General features: G+C 49.0%; 1 protein-coding gene across 2 annotated transcripts in view; it reads left to right on the top strand.

The window, feature by feature from the left end:
• Nucleotides 1-3,158: 3,158 nt before the first annotated feature.
• The window catches only part of PFAS (phosphoribosylformylglycinamidine synthase), a 47,283-nt gene continuing 32,878 nt past the window's right edge, over nt 3,159-17,563 (top strand). Inside the window, exons 1-11 of one of the 2 annotated variants that reach the window (XM_082195734.1) lie at nt 3,159-3,223; nt 7,974-8,121; nt 8,348-8,483; nt 9,317-9,422; nt 9,551-9,737; nt 10,439-10,544; nt 14,210-14,350; nt 15,421-15,545; nt 15,766-15,894; nt 17,027-17,158; nt 17,359-17,487. In XM_082195734.1, coding sequence (XP_082051860.1) covers nt 7,983-8,121; nt 8,348-8,483; nt 9,317-9,422; nt 9,551-9,737; nt 10,439-10,544; nt 14,210-14,350; nt 15,421-15,545; nt 15,766-15,894; nt 17,027-17,158; nt 17,359-17,487 — 1,330 coding nt within the window. In that variant the 5' untranslated portion in view covers nt 3,159-3,223; nt 7,974-7,982. Of the gene's footprint in view, nt 3,224-5,080; nt 5,239-7,973; nt 8,122-8,347; nt 8,484-9,316; nt 9,423-9,550; nt 9,738-10,438; nt 10,545-14,209; nt 14,351-15,420; nt 15,546-15,765; nt 15,895-17,026; nt 17,159-17,358; nt 17,488-17,563 lie in introns of those variants that run through there. The other variant, XM_082195735.1, reaches the window with a different exon arrangement.

Here is a 17,563-nt window from a genome sequence, read left to right as displayed (position 1 = left end):
ACAAACCAAATCCCCGCATGTAGAAAATCAGCATGTCAGGGAAAAGGCTCGGCTTAGAATCCTCCTTCCTGACCTGCTAGTAGCCAGCTGTTACGGGTATGGATGTTTGTGTTGTTCTACAGTAATATACAAATTGATTTGAAAATCTGCACCACTTTCTTGGCACATGCCTAATCATCTTTCAAAAATCTCTCGCTTGAGGCTAAGTAGCCACAGGTGTGGATATACTCAATCTTAGCTGAAAGTGGTGGATGGCATCAAATACATATCCTAAACAAGCCCACATAAGGAACCCGCAAAATTATTTACTAGCCTGCTGGAAGACTAGCAACATGGAAATGCAAGCCCCTAGCTTCATAGCAAGCTAGTTAAAAAATATTGTCGCCTACCATACAGGGGCAGGTAGCTTGGGTACCAGGCTAGTTGCAAATTGAAGGCAGGTGAGCAGATTGACTTGCCTGCCCTCCATATTGCCTTTGGGCAATGTTGTTGAATACAAAGCTGTTTCATGCTACTTCTGCTCTAGGGAGACGGTCACATAACCCAGGGACATTGAACTGATGGATCTCTGAATGTTGCTGGACTACAAATCTGTTGAGCCAGGTCTTTCTCCCATCCCTGCAGGCAAGAGGACCACACACCTGTCAGGTGAGTGGTCCTCCTGCCCACCTGTCAAAGTTGGCCCATGGGGAGGGGCAGAGATGCTGCCCTAAGCAGGATTGAACTGACGTGTGGGATGTTCACTCCAGCCTCCTGCTGCTGTGTCTCTACTTGGCATCGCATTGGGTGTGACTTCGTGAAAACAGGCCTTTGCGGGACAAATGGGGAGGCCTGCAAGGCCAGCCCAGTGGCCAGCAATGCCGGCTGGGCCTGAGGGGGAGCTGGGAGTCCAGCAACATGTGAAAGCAGCCACAGATTCCCTCTCCCTGGCACAGCCCCAGACTCCTGCTGGCCTGCCCGTCAGCTCATCTTAGGCCCTGGCTGGGACACAGTGTCCTCAAACTCTCTGCAACACACTCTGAGCTGCCAAAAAAAAGCTTTATGCTTACGGTGGCTTGATTTGGCCTGTTTGGGCTCTTACAAGAGGCCCATGGATGGTGTGTGGGGTTATGGCATCCCCACCCCCTTCCCTCTCACACACCCATGGCCTTGGATGAGGCATTTTGCTGCTGCTATGACGTCAGCAGAGCAACCAAAGGAGAGGTGGCAGTAGCTGCACATTTGCTCTGCTGAAGGCTTTGGCTCAGCAAGCGCAGGAGCTTTCAAGTATGGGAATTCATTTATATAAATGCTACATTAGGTTAACTACAGTAACATTCCCCCCCCTTTTTTTGGCAATGTACACTGTCTTTTTTCTCTGTTTTGTTTTCTACGTGGGTACTATTTCCTGTTTCTTCTTTCTTGTTTCTTGTCTTACTCTGTGTGCTTCTAATTTATCAATGAAGAATAATAATGATAATTGTTATGTACTGAGTTGAATAGGATCCAAAAGGCAGCAGTCTGATTTGTCCCAGTCCACCTGGAGCCACCCAATCCAGCTCCAGGTGGAAGGGAATCCACAACCTGATTGGCCTACAGGAGAATCCTGGAATTAGCCCATTGTGTAAATACCGTATTTTTCGCTCTGACGCACCAGACCATAAGACGTACCTAGTTTTTGGAGGAGGAAAACAAGTAAAAAAATATTCTGAATCCCAGAAGCCAGAACAGCAAGAGGGATCGCTGCGCAGTGAAAGCAGCAATCCCTCTTGCTGTTCTGGCTTCTGGGCTAGCTGCACAGCCTGCATTCGCTCCATAAGACGTACACACATTTCTCCTTACTTTTTAGGAGGGGGAAAAGTGAGTTTTATAGAGCAAAAAATACGGTAATGTATATAAGGCAGACATTCTGGGTGAACTTATTCCTCCTCATCACTATGAGCTGAATAAAGAGCATGAAATCCACTCTAAAATCAATAATAAAAAGTACAGGAAACGACCACCCTCCGCCGTTAAGTTTCCCTACATCCAGCCTGATCTGTTGGCTCCCACCTCAGCAGCGTGATAGACAAACCCCATCTGCAAAAGTTTGCATTGTTAGAATCCCTTCCTTTTGCTTGTCCTGAATGAAAAGAAGCCGCCTGCGTCAGGCCACTGCCCCAATCTAGTCCAGCATCCCATTCTCACAGTGCCTTCCTCCTGCTGAAAGCAAACAAGCAAAAGTATTCAGAAGCAGCAGAGGTAAAACCCAACCACCAAGATTAGTACCCACTGACAGCTTTATCCTGCATGAATTTGTCTAATGTAATAATTCTCCCATCAGTACCTCATTTGTCTGTCAAGAAGGAAGATGAGCTTCAGTTGGTAAAAGAAACAAGCAATTCTGGCAGAAGGCCCTGGATAGAGAGAATTGGACCCTAACTGTCGGAGGCTGGTTTTATAGTTAGTTGCTGAAACTCAGGCCTAGGGCCCAAATAATAGAATTGTAGAGTTGGAAGGGACCCCAGCGGTCATCTAGCTCAACCCCCTGCCATGCAGGAATCCTGCCCACAGCTGTTCCTGGATGGGCTCGAACCACCAGCCTTCTGGTTAACAGCAAGACACACTGACCCATTGTGTCCAGCCGTCTCTAGCTGGCCCTTGGGACTCTGCCCAAGTCATACCTATCCATAGCTATCAGCCATTATGGATAAATAGAACTGACATGTTCAGTGTACCTGTAACTATTTATTTATTTGGTGTGGCTAAAGAACAGCGTTTTCAGAGCTGCTGCCTCCGGACTCTGCTGCCTGCTGAACCAGACTGGCGGTCTGATCCCAGATGGCTTTTTCTGTATTCACCAGGAGCTGGTTAATAATAGATCTGGGAACTGTTAATCGCTGACATGCCAAAGGTTCAATGACAGGAGGGCATCTGCTTATCCACCCTGGGGAGGGTCACTGAATTCCACAAAGGTAAAAATGATCAATTCCATCCCCCCAACCCCAATTAATTTTGGGAGACTTGGGTCTTAGCTAGTTTAAACCTGATCATGATGTGGCAGGGAGCAATAGTTTCTAAAGAATGGTAAAAGTGCCTTTGTGGTTGGATGTCGAAATGCACACTCTGGCTCAAATCTGAACTTTGGTCACTATCTGCACATATAAATTTAGAGTGGGCTGAGAAGGGAAGGAGCTCCACAAGCTACAGGGAGCCGCGGGTGGCAGAGCCTAAACTTGGGCGACTTAAGTAGCAGAGCAGAGGGGTAAGTACAACACCCATTTATTTTATTTATCAAAGCAATAGCTCTGGCTAATAAGAGCGCAGTAAAGGCACTGTGTGCAGCAGAAGCCAAATCCTACAATAACTTAGAATCAGAATTGGGGGAGGCCCCGAGGGTCATCTAGTCCAACCCTCTGCAATGCACGAATCTCAACTAAAGCATCCATGACAGATGGCCATCCAAACTCTGCCTAAAAACATCAAAGGAAGGAGAGTCCATTTCCTGTGTTTCCTGGTTCATGCTAACCATCGTTTGCTGTGAAATCTGAAGGGGCGGCGGCGGCACAACAACAACATATCACTGTAGTTCGTTGTGCAAATCACCCAGCACCCCTGATTGACTTTAACTGCAATACCTTAATTTGTTGGTATGTGACTGAATCCCACCAGAAAACAGCAATATTCTGGATGTGCCCTGGTCAGGTTTTCGAGGTAATCGACCTACGGTTTTGATTGCTCTAATAAAATTGTCACTCTAATAAGGACTTTGGAATTTTCCTTTCTTTTTGTGCTTCCCCCTCCTGGCATTAGACTTAGCTACTAGTGTATATCCCTAGTTATAGGCCAGGCATCCAAAGTCTGTTTCGGGGGCCTAATCCAGCCTGCTGATCGATGTAATCCGGCTCCCGTTGCAGCATATGTCCTGGGGTAAAAATCCTTCAAAAAGCTCAAAAGTTGAACCACTTGGGGGTTAAATCCTAAAAAAAAAAAAAAAGCTCAATAACTTCAATCCTTAAAAAAGCTCAACTTTGGTTGGCCCTCACACATGTTCAGATAATCAAATCTGGCCCTCATTGAAAAACGTTTGGGCACTCCTGTTACAGGCTGAATGTAGACACATCAAAAATGTGAATCAGTTAAACAGGTTGTAAACTTCATACAGGGAAATCCCACTGGCGAAAGACAACCATCTGGTGTTACAGTGTTATAACGCATATAAAGTGCTTTATCTTTACGAATGTAGCTGAGTCCATTATATAGTTACTCTGGGCATACTGCTAGTCTGTATCCAAAGAAACAGAAATAAGTTGCCATATAATGCATCAGACTTTTTGTCCATCTAAGCCAGGACTGCTTGCACTGGCTGGCAGCAGCAGCCTTCTGTAGTCTCTTGCCATTGCTGTTGGATCTCAATCAAGCAATCAGTAAAAAAATCTCGGACAACCAGTGATGGATTGTGAACCCATTTTGCCTGCAAGCGTGGGTTCTGCCCACAAGGGCTCTTGCAAAGCTTCCTTGTCTTCACACAAAAAATACCAAGCTTTAGGTTCCACCGAGATTTGAACTCGGATCGCTGGATTCAGAGTCCAAAGTGCTAACCATTACACCATGGAACCTTACACAAGAAATCTCCCTGGTTACGAGACAATTAGCTACCTGGCTCTGCTACCTCGTAACCTCCAGAGAGCTAAGTAGTTTGGAGAAAGAAAAAGACAAAAAAAGTTTCTGAACGACGCTCAACAAGGGGCGCGGGGAGAAGAGCGCACTCTCTGCGCGGGAGGGGAGGAGAATGAGCTAGGACTCCTGGGTTCTCTTCCTGGCTCCGATCGCAAGAATAGGTTATTTGGGGGTAAGGACTGCATTTGGGAGGCAAAATGTCGAGGTGAGGGGTGGAGATAACGACTCTCTATAGGGAAATCATACGGAGGAAGGGGATCAAGATTCCTGGGTTTACCTTCCCTCCGCCCTCCCCTCCCCCAGGCAACAAAGTTTGGCCATCGCCCCCACGTGCCTCCATTCAAGGCCGGGAGGCAGAAGGGAGGCAGGGGGATCGGCCAATGGGGAGGGCGCTGCCTCGAGTCGCCGCCTCCCCCGCGGCACGTCCCCCTTTTCTCCTCCCACCGAAGGGGCTGCGCGCAGTAAACTTTTCCCCCTAGCGCAGCGAAGGCAGGCGCTCCTCTTTTCGCCCCGTGATCGAGGGACCGCCGGGGTAGAAGATCGCGCTGTTGTGGGGCTCAGAGAGCGTGTGAGAGAGGAGGCACCCCGCGAGATCCACAGGTAATCGTTATCTCGATGCCACGCGGGGAACCAGCGTGGGAAGGCTGGCTGGCGAGATCCAGGGGCGCGTGAATCCCAATCATTTGCTCCGCGGCCGCGCGCTACGATCTGGTGGGGTAGGAAGTGCTTCTGCGCGGGATTCGAACTCTAGACCGCTGCGGACATGTTGGGTATAACTAGCAGAGGCTATGTGTGGCGTGCGGAAGTTGTTGGTGAGTTTCCACTTCGCAGGGCTGAATCCAATCCTTCCCGGGATTGCTTCCAGGCCGCGGAAGCTCTTGCAACAGTTCATCTTGAAGGTGCTACAGATTTATTATTTTTTGTTCCTGCTTATGTTAATTTTCATATCGCAGTCAGAAATAATACCGAACCCGCGTGTGGGTTGTTGTCCACACGTGATGATTCCTCGCTTGTAGAAAGGGCTGGTGAACAGAGGCATGCAGACGCAACCCTGTGCCTAGAGAGCAACATGTGATCCAAACACGACTTTTTTTTAAAAAAAGGGGGGGTTAGGAGAGGCCAGCCCACGATCATTTTTACAAATCAGCCCGTATGCCCCCTTTCACACAAATGCTTGTGCACGTGGAGAGACAGTGTCTACCCGCAGGTTGTGGCTGTAGTCAGAACGTGTGAGCAAGTATACAGTACAATTTTATTTTCTAGTTACAGGATTTCAGCAGGCAGTTGCAGGGCATGTGCAAGTTGGAAAACTGCAGAATATCTGTGCTGAACCTTTTGCAGCAGCAAACAGTATTGAAAGTGGGAGCGCATAATGTTACATTAATGAGCACAAATAATAATGAATGCACAATAAAGAGGATGTCTGCAGAGGCCCTTAGGCACCAATCACCTATTTCTCTTTAGATATCTTTATGGGCGACTGCATGAAGTCCTCAATCTGCTTAAAATTAGCCAAGACTAACTAACCCTTAGTCTACATCCCTGAATTAAATGCATCCTCCTTCCTTGATTATACTTGCCTCCATTTCCCTAGTGCCTCCTTGAATTTTAGACTGTAGAGTTTTTGGGGGCAGGGAACTGCCGTCTTGCGCTTCTTAAAATACCTTGGCGCTTTGATGAGAACATTATTAATCATCAATAAGAGCATCAACACTTTAGTCAGGACTTCACTGATGGCAGTGACAGTGAAGTCCCAGTTAACTTTAGCTAGATGGTGTGAAAAGAATAAAGGATCGAGCCACATTCACAGAGCCAATCTCTGCTGGTTGCAGGCGGTGTGTGGTTTGCTGTTTTGTTCTCAGTTGCCGTTGGAGAGGTGGAGATTGGGGGATGTTCCCTGAGCCTTTGAAACTTGGACGATGAAGCAAGAAATGTGATTCGGAGGCCACTGACCTATTTGCTGCTTCTTATCTCTGGGATATTTGGCTCCAGTGAGCTGGCCTTTGGGACATCTGTGATTAGAGCAAGGTGGATTCTGGGGTGGAGAGGGACATTGAGAAAAGGGGGCGGGTGGGAAACACTATGATTGATTCATCCCACTCAGGGCCGGCTCATGCGTGAGGCAAGGTGAGGCAACGGCCTCAGGCGGCAGAATGCACAGGGGCAGCAGATCTGTCCTCCAAGGAATGCATTGCATACAGTAGTGCCCCGGAAGACGAATGCCTCGCAAGACGGAAAACTCGCTAGACGAAAGAATTTTCCGTTTTGGAGGTGCTTCGCAAAACGAATTTCCTATGGGCTTGCTTCGCAAGACGACAATGTCTTGCGAGTTCCTGCTGGTTTTTTCCCCTTCCCCCCTTTTTCTAAGCCGCTAAGCCGCTTATCAGCTGATCCGATCAGCAGATAAGCCGCTAATAGCGCAAATCCGCTAATCCTTCGATGGGCTTGCTTCGCGAGACAAAAAAACCGCTAGACGAAGAGAATCACAGAACGGATTCTTTTCGTCTTGCGAGGCACCACTGTACTGCTCTTGCCACCTCTACAGCGGCCTCTTGGTAAAGAGGAGGTGCTATTGGTCTTCTCCTACCCTTGTTCCCAATGGACATCTTCACCCTTCTTCCCTGGTGAGGATAGCACCATTTTGTGGTTTGCCTCAGGCGCCAAAATGTCTTGGGCTGGCCCTGCCACCAAAGCCTCTTCATCTGTTGGCAGACACACACTGGTAAGCTCTGTCTGTATGCTCACCCCCCTGGCATCTTGCTCAGTGTCTTATGCCAAGGATGGGCAAGCTCTGGCCCTCCAGAAGTTGTTGGGCGACAGTTCCCACCATCCCTGGTTGCTGGCTGGGGCGTGGAGTTCAACATCCGGACGGCCAGCCTTTCATGCCTTGAGCCCTGCTCCCTCCGTTACTGTGGTCCTTCGCCTGCCATGGGTCTCTTCCTGCCGTTCTGTGGCATCTGCTCCCTTTGCCCACCCTTCCTGTCCCTGCATGGCCTGGGTAGACCAACCTAGGAAGCTGAGTCAGACCCTTGGTCCAATTAGCTCTATGTAGTCTACACTGGCTGGCAGTGACTCCAGGGTTTCAGACCCACAACCCTACCTGGATGCACCTTTTATGGAGGAGAGCGCTGTCAATGGCTACTAGATGGGCGTTCGGCCTGATGTTCTTATTGAACCTTCTACAGGCAAGGCAGTTTTACTGCCACTGACTTACGTTCCTTCCGCCATCGAACCTTCCATCTCATTTTGTGTTTTTTTAAAGGAAAATGGAGGCCCCTTGCAAAACGCCATCCCAAGCAGTCCCTCACTGTTGCTTTCTCTTCTTTCCTTGGCAGGACTCCGCCATGGGGGTCCTACACTACTACCAGCGGCCCAGCGAGGACGACACTGAAGTGGCCACACTTCTGCGTTCGGCTGAAGCCATCTTGGGTAATGGCCTCGAAGGGGTGCAGAAGGAAATATGTTTCAACGTCAACTGGACAGGTACGAAAATGGGACACGGACCGTGTCTGGATTCTGATATGAAACGAATGGGGAGGTATGGAGGGAGGTGTCCATATTGATTCTTCTTTTCCTTTTTGAGTGGGTAGAGGTTTGGCGTGGGGCTGCCCCCCACCCCTTCTCGTCGCAGAGCCAGTTGCCTGTTGGGCGATTGCCCTGTTGCATTGTGGGTAGCTATAATCGTTTCTCCCTTCTGTTTCCTCGCCAGGAGGAACATCCCCAAACTCTGAGGAGACAGAGAAGCTGCTGTGGATCTTTGGTTGCCCTTTTGAACCCGGCGACATCGCACCCAAGTCCTTCCTTAGCGCAACTCCTTCAGATCTGCTGATAGAGGTCGGGCCTCGGTATGTCCTGAGCTGAGGGAAAAAAGGCCTCGAGCTTATACAATTGTAGAGTTAAAAGGTACCCCGGAGTCATCTCCCTTGGAAGTTTTTCAGCAGAAGTAATCTGGACGGTAATCTGTCATGGATGCTTTGGTTGAGATTCCTTCTTCGTTTCCTGGTTCACGCTAACCATAGTTTGCTGTGAAATCTGAAGGGGGGATGACAACATATCACTGTGGTTTGCTGCCAAACCAGAACTGGAAACTCTTGTTCAAGAACCATGGTTTGCAATTTGTGTTTGGTGGCAAACTATGGTTTTGTGGATTTTGATGTCAGGGCAAACTGGTTACTGAGAAGCAGGGTGGAAATCAGAGTACGTTAGTAGGAAGGAGTGTTCCCCCCCCCCCAATGCCTGATCACAACAGACAAACCATGAATTAGTTGTGATGTCTGAAACTCGGCCTTTACAGCTGAATCCAATGTTATATGAAAGCTTTCATTTGCTAACTTATGCTACTTAACCAACAGTGTTGTTTATTTGTAGGCCACTTCAAAATAATTTCACATAGTTGGTTGTTATAAGCCATATGAAAATGTAAATAGTTATAAAGGCTAACAAAAACATCTATTAATGAATGTACAGTAAAATTGAACTGTCTGCTAATAATTCAAACTAAATCTTGACCTTAAACAACACCCTCCACCCCAAAGGTCTGCAGGGATCCCAAACTGCAGAAGCAGGCTTGTCTCTGGAGTCAGACAGTGTTCCTCACCTCCCAAGCCAGGTGAAAATAGACTCCCCCCCCCCAAAGGAAGGAGCAGGTTTTGCTGAAACAAATGTTTTATGCTTGTAGGTTGAACTTCTCAACTGCGTATTCCACAAATGCAGTGTCGGTGTGCTGGGCAGCCGGACTGGAAAAGATTGACCGAATCGAATGTTCCCGTCGATACCTTTTCAAGGTGACTGTGGGTGGGTCTAAACACAGGAAGAAAACTGCTGTTAGATTCCTTATGTCAGCACATACGCAAGAACCCCATAGGGATTTGGAAACGTTTAACCCGATGGCTTCGACATCCTTCTCTTTCAGTGTGGGCAGCGCCCATCGGCACCCCAGGAGGCCTCCATAGTGTCTACGCTGTATGATCGGATGACAGAGCAGTGTTACCCAGAACCCATCAGCAGCTTTGCTATAGCCACCCGCCCTGAGCCTGTGTTCCATGTCGATATTTTGGGAGAAGGGAGACCTGCTCTGGTCGAAGCCAACAACCAGCTCGGTATGAATCAGCAGGGCAAAGCTGGGCTTGGATAGAGATGGAGGACCTTCAGTGGCTATGCTCTGATTCTGAATGCCAGTTTCTGGAAGCTAACTCTCAACTTATTATTGTCTGACCCTAGCTTGCATGAGCACAGCTTTGGCAAATATCTCATCAAATCCTTTCTTCTCTCCTTTTCCCTTGCAGAGACCCACGTGGATTTAGAGCAGTGTTTCCCAAGCTTGGTTCTCCAGCTGTTTTTGGACTACAACTCCCATCATCCCTAGCTAGCAAGACCCAGTGGTCAAGGATGATGGGAGTTGTAGTCCAAAAACAGCTGGAGAACCAAGCTTGGGAAACACAGATCTAGAGGGATTCAGCCTTCTGGTCTTAAAGGGTTTTGTAGAATTTTGGAGCTGTGGGAGGGACCCGAGGGTCATCTAGTCCAACCCCCTGCAATGCAGTAATCTCAACTCAGGTATCCATGGCAGATGGCCATCTAACCTCTGCTTAAAAACCTCCAAGGAAGGAGAGTCCACTGCCTTCTGAGGGAGGTGATAAAGCTGTGTTCGTCCCAGTCAGAGCGTATTCTGGCCCTACCTCTGAAAGTGGAACTCTGTTCTGTCCCAGTTTCCCTTGATTATGAGAAACAATATTCTTTATTTGGCCAGGTTTGTGTGTGTGTGTTTAGGATAAACTATAGACGCTTCTCTGCCTTACAGGTCTGGCTTTTGATTCCTGGGATCTGGACTTCTACACTGACCTCTTCAAGAAACTTGGGAGGAATCCCACCAGCGTGGAATGCTTTGATCTCGCTCAGTCCAACAGGTTTCTGCTTGGCTATGGGGTGCAGAGGGGTGGGGCGGGAACTGGGAGAAACCTTCCTGCTCAGTTCCCGGGGCGGCCATCTTACAGCATTGAGTTCCGCAGATTTTCACCATGTTCTGGTGAGCGGTATGCAAAGTTTTTATAAAGTAAAAGTTTTTAAACTGCAAGTTGCCTTGTGGGTGGGGGAGAGGGCCTTTTTTGGGTCAAAAGTGAGAGGGCCTTTTTTGGGTCAAAAGTGACTTCATTTTTTAAAAAAAACCAAAACAAATAGGTGTTGGATAACCCTGTGCCAGAGGCTTTCAAAAGTCCATGGCTCCCTTGACGAACCGCATGCTTTCTGCGGCCCCCATGTGGGGCTCAGGAGCCCAGTTATGTCACCCCTTGCCTGCAGAGCTGGCAGCCTCTCACCCTTTTTTGAACATCCAATGCAATTCTGGGCTGCATCAATAGGAGTATAGCATCTAGATCAGGGGAAGTAATAGTGCCACTGTATTCTGCTCTGGTCAGACCTCACCTGGAGTACTGTGTCCAGTTCTGGGCACCACAGTTCAAGAAGGACACTGACAAACTGGAACGTGTCCAGAAGAGGGCAACCAAAATGGTCAAAGGCCTGGAAACGATGCCTTATGAGGAACGGCTAAGGGAGCTGGGCATGTTTAGCCTGGAGAAGAGGAGGTTAAGGGGTGATATGATAGCCATGTTCAAATATATAAAAGGATGTCACATAGAGGAGGGAGAAAGGTTGTTTTCTGCTGCTCCAGAGAAGTGGACACGGAGCAATGGATCCAAACTACAAGAAAGAAGATTCCACCTAAACATTAGGAAGAACTTCCTGACAGTAATAGCTGTTCGACAGTGGAATTTGCTGCCAAGGAGTGTGGTGGAGTCTCCTTCTCTGGAGGTCTTTAAGCAGAGGCTTGACAACCATATGTCCGGAGTGCTCTGATGGTGTTTCCTGCTTGGCAGGGGGTTGGACTCGATGGCCCCTGTGGTCTCTTCCAACTCTATGATTCTATGATTCTATCCTCCCTTGTGACGTGTTCCCTCAGCCTCCTCTCCTCTCTCCTCTGCTTGGGAATCCCCTGGGCAACCACTGCCACCACCCCTAGTCTCTGATCTCCCCCCCCCTGCCCCAGAGAGGTGCCTCCCCACACTGCCCCACAAGCACCTCAGACTTGTCTGTCCATTCCCAACAGCACGGGCTGGCATACTGGCTGGCTGGGCTCCCTCGCCCGCTTGCTTGCTAATTCACTCTGAGGCCACCTCGGCTCCTGGCATCAGCACCCCCTGGCCAGCCCCAGAGCCACTATTCTCCTGCGGTACTTGTAGCCAGGGCTGCTGGAACAAGCAGCCGTACAAGCCTTTGGGAAGCAGAGATGCAAGAGGGCATCAGAGGAGGGAAGGAAGGAGAGAGAGAGAGGTCAGTGTTGCCTGCGGCACCCCTGACCATCGTTCAAGTCATCCCAGGGTGCCACGGCACACTGGTTGAAAATGTTGGCATACAACCAAGGAAGCGGGGGCAATTGGCAGGCCCCCAGCTGGCTCCGTCCCACCGGCCAGTGTACCGGATGAACTCCAGTCCTTGGTGCCGCATGAATCAGTGACCCGAACTTCAAAAGCTAGGGCACGCTCGAATCAGCAGAGATAATGCTATGCAACAGAAGTGCCAAGAGAGTATGTGAAAGCATATTTACAAGCAATTTATTCAGCATAAGGTAAAGGGACCCCTGACCATTAGATCCAGTCATGGCCAACTCTGGGGTTGCGGTGCTCATCTTGCTTTATTGGCTGAGGGAGCCAGCTTCCAGGTCATGTGGCCAGCATGACTAAGCCGCTTCTGGCGAACCAGAGCAGCACATGGAAACGCCTTTTACCTTCCTGCCAGAGCGGTACCTATTTATCTACTTGCACTTTGACGTGCTTTCGAACTGCTAAGTTGGCAGGAGCAGGGACTGAGCAATGGGAGCTCACCCCGTCGCAGGGATTCGAACCGCCAACGTTCTGATCGGCATGTCCTAGGTTCTGTGGTTTAACCCACAGCGCCACCCGCTTCCCTTCCGTTTACTTTTCATCATGACAAAAGGGAAAACATTTCCGATGCCCTTTGTGTCCAAAGCAAGACAGCATAAGCAAAAGCTATACACAAACGGAAGTTCCCAGCAAGCTGTGCTGGAGTGTAAACAGGCATGTGACACACAACAGTCATGCCTGTTCCTTAAGGTGGAATGGAATATCCCAACAGAAAACCACTGCTCTGTCTACCTCTTAAGTCCAGAGGAGCAAATGGTGAACACTTGATGGGGAATGATAACAGGAAGGGGCTTATTTCAGCTTCCTATAGGCATCACTCTGGGAAACAGGATGCTCAACCATAGAATCATAGAATTGTAAAGTTGGGAGGGATCCCAAGGGTCATTTAGTCCAACCCCCTGCAACGCAGAAATCTCAACTAAAGCATCCATGGTAGATGACCTTCCAACCTCTGCTTAAAAGCCTCCAAAGAAGGAGAATCCACAAACTCCCAAGGGAGTTTATTCCTCTGTCGAACAGCTCTTGCTGTCAAAAATTCTTCCTGATGTTTAGTTGGAATCTCCTTTCTTGAAACTTGAAGCCATTGGTTCGAGTCCTGCCCTCTGGCGCAGGAGAAAAGCAGCTTGCTCCATCTTCCATGTGGCCGCCCTTGAGATATTTGAAGATGGCTATCGTATTTCCTTTCAGTCTCCTCTTTTCCGAGCTAAACATGCCCAGTTCCCTCAACCATTCCTCATAAGGCTTGGTTTCCAGACCCTCGATCTTTGGTTAGACCCGGGATTTTTTTTGATTTTTTTTGCAAAGAACTGTTAACAAGTTCATTAAAATGGCTTTCTTAGCCCCCTTTCCAAAGCTTAAGGTGCTATTTAGTGGTGAGTAGAAGAAAATAAACCTGGTTGCGGTGGATCATAAGAGCATGGCTCAAACAGAACACATGCTTCAGTCCCTGCCACTAAAGTAGGACTCTAAAGGCAAATAGTGGGCATGGAAGATCTTTATCTAGTTGAGATCCTGCAAAGCTGTAGGCCATGCTGGGCTAGATGGCATAGCTGTCAACCGTCCCTTATTTGGCGAGACAGTCCTTTATCCCAGCGCTGTGTCCCGCTGCTGTCCCTTATTGATGATGTCCCTTAAATTTCCTGGGTTTCAAAGGAATCAGCTCCTCTCCCTCCCTCCCTGCTGGCCAGGGAGGAGGGAGGCTCCAACTGTGTTGCTTGGCTGTGTTGCTCACCCAATAAGGAGTCTAAGAACAACTGGGGGGGGGGTGGAGCTTGCATGCCTTGTGCCTGGCCACCTTGCCTGGGGACTCACCTTTGCTCAGCGCTTCCCAGCGGAGAGGGGATGTGGTTTTCCTTGCTGCATCCCCTTTGCCGGGTTGCTGCGCTGTGGGAACCACCACTTGAGGCTTTGTTTGGCTGCTGGCTGGGCTTTCTGCCTTTGGCTTGGAGGGGCTCAGAAGCTGAACATACCTGTGCCTGAAAAATCCCTTATTTTGGCTGCTGATCCCTTATTTTCGAGGCTGCTGGTCCCTTATTTTCAAATCTGTAAGTTGACAGCTATGCTAGATGGTCCAATAGCCTGACCTGGCACCCAGCGGCTTCCTGTCTCCCTAAACCCGCCTCTTCTTCCTGCAGCGAGCACAGTCGCCACTGGTTCTTCAAGGGGCGCCTCCTGGTGGATGGGCAGGAGCTCAAGGAGTCCCTCTTCGAGTCCATCATGAAGACCCAGGAGCGGAGCAACCCCAACAACGTCATCAAGTTCTGCGACAACAGCAGGTGGGGGTCTTCGGGAACTGGCGGGAGGAGCGGGTGGCCTGCAAAATGGCGGCCTCAACCCCCTGTTGCCGTCTCGGGAGCAGAGAAGAAGCAATGGGGCAGGCCTAGAACAGAGGTGGAAAACCTGTAGCCCTCCTTGATTCGGTTGAACCTCAACTACCACCATCCCTGACCTTTGGTCAAGGCTGAGGGGAGTTTGCATCCCACATTGTCTGCAGGGACCCAGGTTGACAACTGCTTTTGAGCCAACTCCTAAGGCCTGGCTGAGGAACTCTGATCATTCCAGATGTGGACAGACTCTTAACTCCCATCATGCCTGACTTTTGGCCTTGTTGGCTACAGTCAATGGGAGCTGGGAGTCCCTTCCCATGTGTGGCTTTCGGTGGCTGTGTGGCTTCTTCCTCTTCCTTTTTAGTTTTTATTTATACTTTTCAAATTTATTCATTTCGTTAATTTTACAATCCATTCAACATTTCAAAATTTGACTTCCTTCCCCCCCTCTTCCTGCGTTTCCTTAAATTTATTTTTTCATACCTTCTGCATATCCAAATTCATTTAATTTACTCATTTAATTATCTACTGTAAATAGATACTCTTATAAAACTGCAGTTTATTACACTAATCCTGCTAATGTTTTTATCTGTTTACAATTTAACTGAAAATATTCAATGAACCATTTCCATTCTTTTATAAAGAGTTTGTTACCTTGATTTCTTATTCTTCTGGTAGGTTTTGCCATTTCTGCATATTCCATAAGTTTTTGTATCCATTCTTCCTTTTCTGGGACTTCTGCTTCTTTCCATTTTGGGCAAGTAACATTCTTGCTGCTGTAGTAGCATACATGAATAAATTTCTATACAATTTAGGTAGTTCTGTCCCTATAATTCCCAAAAGGAAAGCTTCTGGGGTTTGTTTGTTTTTTATAAAAGTTATTCTGAACATCTTTTTATAACTCATTATATATCATTTCCCAGTAAGCTTTAACCTTACCACATTTTCCCCAATTTACTTGGCAAGAAGCCGTGTGGCTTCTTGAAGCTGAGTGTGTGTGTGTTGTCTTCCCAACACAGTGCGATCCAAGGGAGAGAGGTCCTTTCGATGTGGCCCAGCGACCCATCTCGTTCCAGCCCCTTTGAGAAGCGGACGTCCACCCGGCACATCATTTTCACAGCCGAGACCCACAACTTTCCTACTGGTGAGTGGATGGGAAAGGGGGCATGGTCTGAAGGGCAGGGGGCTTATTTCTAGTGCATCGTAAATTCCCCTGGCAGGCAAGCACCCCTGTGGACAGCTACTGCCTCAAACAAATAACAGGCTTCTTTGCATTGACGGAGTCGATGAATAACCTGTCTGGGTGCTCTGCGGAGGGAGTGCGTTTGTGTGGGTTTGACGTTGCTTTTAAACTCTCCTTGCAGGCGTTGCTCCCTTCAGCGGTGCCACCACTGGGACTGGCGGGCGGATCCGCGATGTGCAGTGCACAGGCCGTGGGGCCCACTATATCGCTGGCACTGCTGGCTACAGTTTCGGCAATCTGCTCATACCAGGTTAGTAGCGGTGGCTTGGGCTCAACATACTGAAAAGGCAGCTGCAGAAGGATGTTTTGCTTGGCAACAAATGGATGGGTGTTGTGCAGGTTTCTACCCCCACCCCAGATTCCTGTCTCCCTCCCGTCCGAGTCTCCACCCCCATTGTTCATGCCCGGACCCAGAGGTCCAGCTCTGAGGGTCTGGTGCTTCTCACATTGCGAGAAGTGAGGTTACAGCGAACCACACAGAGTGCCTTCTTTGTAGTGGCGCCCTCTCTGTGGAACGCCTTCCCATCAGTTGCCAAGGAAATAAACAGCTGTCTGACTTTTAGAAGACACCTGAAGGGAGCTCTGTATAGGGAAGTTGTTGTTTTTTAAATATTTGAGGTTTTACTGTGGTTTTATAAATTGTTGGGAGCTGCCCAGAATGGCAGGAGCAATCCAGTCAGATAGGAGGCATATAAATAATAAAATTATTATTATTATTACCAGTAGAACTGTGCTTACTGCATGCCAGTGAGGCGATCTCTCCCATTTGCCACAAGAAGGTAGAATCTGCTGAATAAATCACTCCAGTCAAATGCATTTGCATAACTTTGACCAGCTGAGAAGCAAAGCCCAAGCACTGAACGTTTGCTTTCTAATGATTGGAAGTTGTCTGACTTCTGAGATTTCATGTGGTGCCTTCCTTGAGAACTAGAGACATCATCACGGGTTAGGGGGCGCAAATCCACAGGTTAGGGGGCGCAAATTACTTGCCTTGCCCCGGGTGCTGACAACCCACGCTACGCCACTGGCCCAACATTTGGGGGTGGTGGCGTCTCATGTGTATGACACCACATGCACGATGCCTGTCCCCCAGTCAGGCCACGTCTTCCGGGACGCACAAGCATCCCTTTGAGGATTGCCAGAGTGCTTTGTGATTGTGGCGGGAGATCATGGAGGGTGAAAACCGCCCTCTGCGCCACCCAGCAAGCCACGGGGTCAGCGGGGGATGGCGGCCCCCTCAATATGGGCGGCTGAAGGCCCTCCTGCCCCCTATACCCGGTGCCCCTGTCAAGGCAGCAAGGTGTACATGCACAAAGGTGATTCGAAGCAGCCCTAGGCTATGGGAGAAATCTGTCCTGTTCTTTTCCCATTCCTCACTGCAGGATACACATTACCCTGGGAAGATCCGTCCCTGCTGTATCCGGAAAACTTTGCCCCGCCTGTGGAGGTTGCCATCAGAGCCAGCGACGGAGCTTCAGACTACGGCAACAAATTTGGGGAACCCGTTCTGGCAGGTGAGACTTGCGGCATGATGATATTTGGCCCCTTTCTTGCTTTTGAGGTTCAGCGTCCGGCTGGTTGGTTTGTTTCTCTCTTTGAAACCACAGCATCCTTTAGCGACAACTTAGGGCAGCTGAGAGGCCAAAGCAAGGGAGAAAGAGGAAGGCTGTGTGTTTGGAAATGTGAGAAAATCCCCCCCCCACCTGTCTTCCAGGCTTTGCACGTTCTTTCGGGCTCTGTCTGGCAGATGGCGAGCGGCACGAGTGGATCAAGCCTATCATGTTCAGCGGTGGGATTGGAGCGATGGAAGATGCCCACGTCCGCAAGGAAGCCCCACAGCCTGGTAATTTTTATTTAATTTAGCCTGTTTGGGAGATTGCGCTTGCTGTGATATGCATCTAATACACATGCTCTTTATT

The sequence above is a fragment of the Podarcis vaucheri genome, assembly GCF_965113315.1.
Source record: "Podarcis vaucheri genome assembly, chromosome: 13".
NCBI classification, from domain to species: Eukaryota; Metazoa; Chordata; class Lepidosauria; order Squamata; family Lacertidae; genus Podarcis; species Podarcis vaucheri.
Note: the sequence above shows the minus strand (reverse complement) of the source record. Positions and strands in the feature narration are given on the sequence as shown.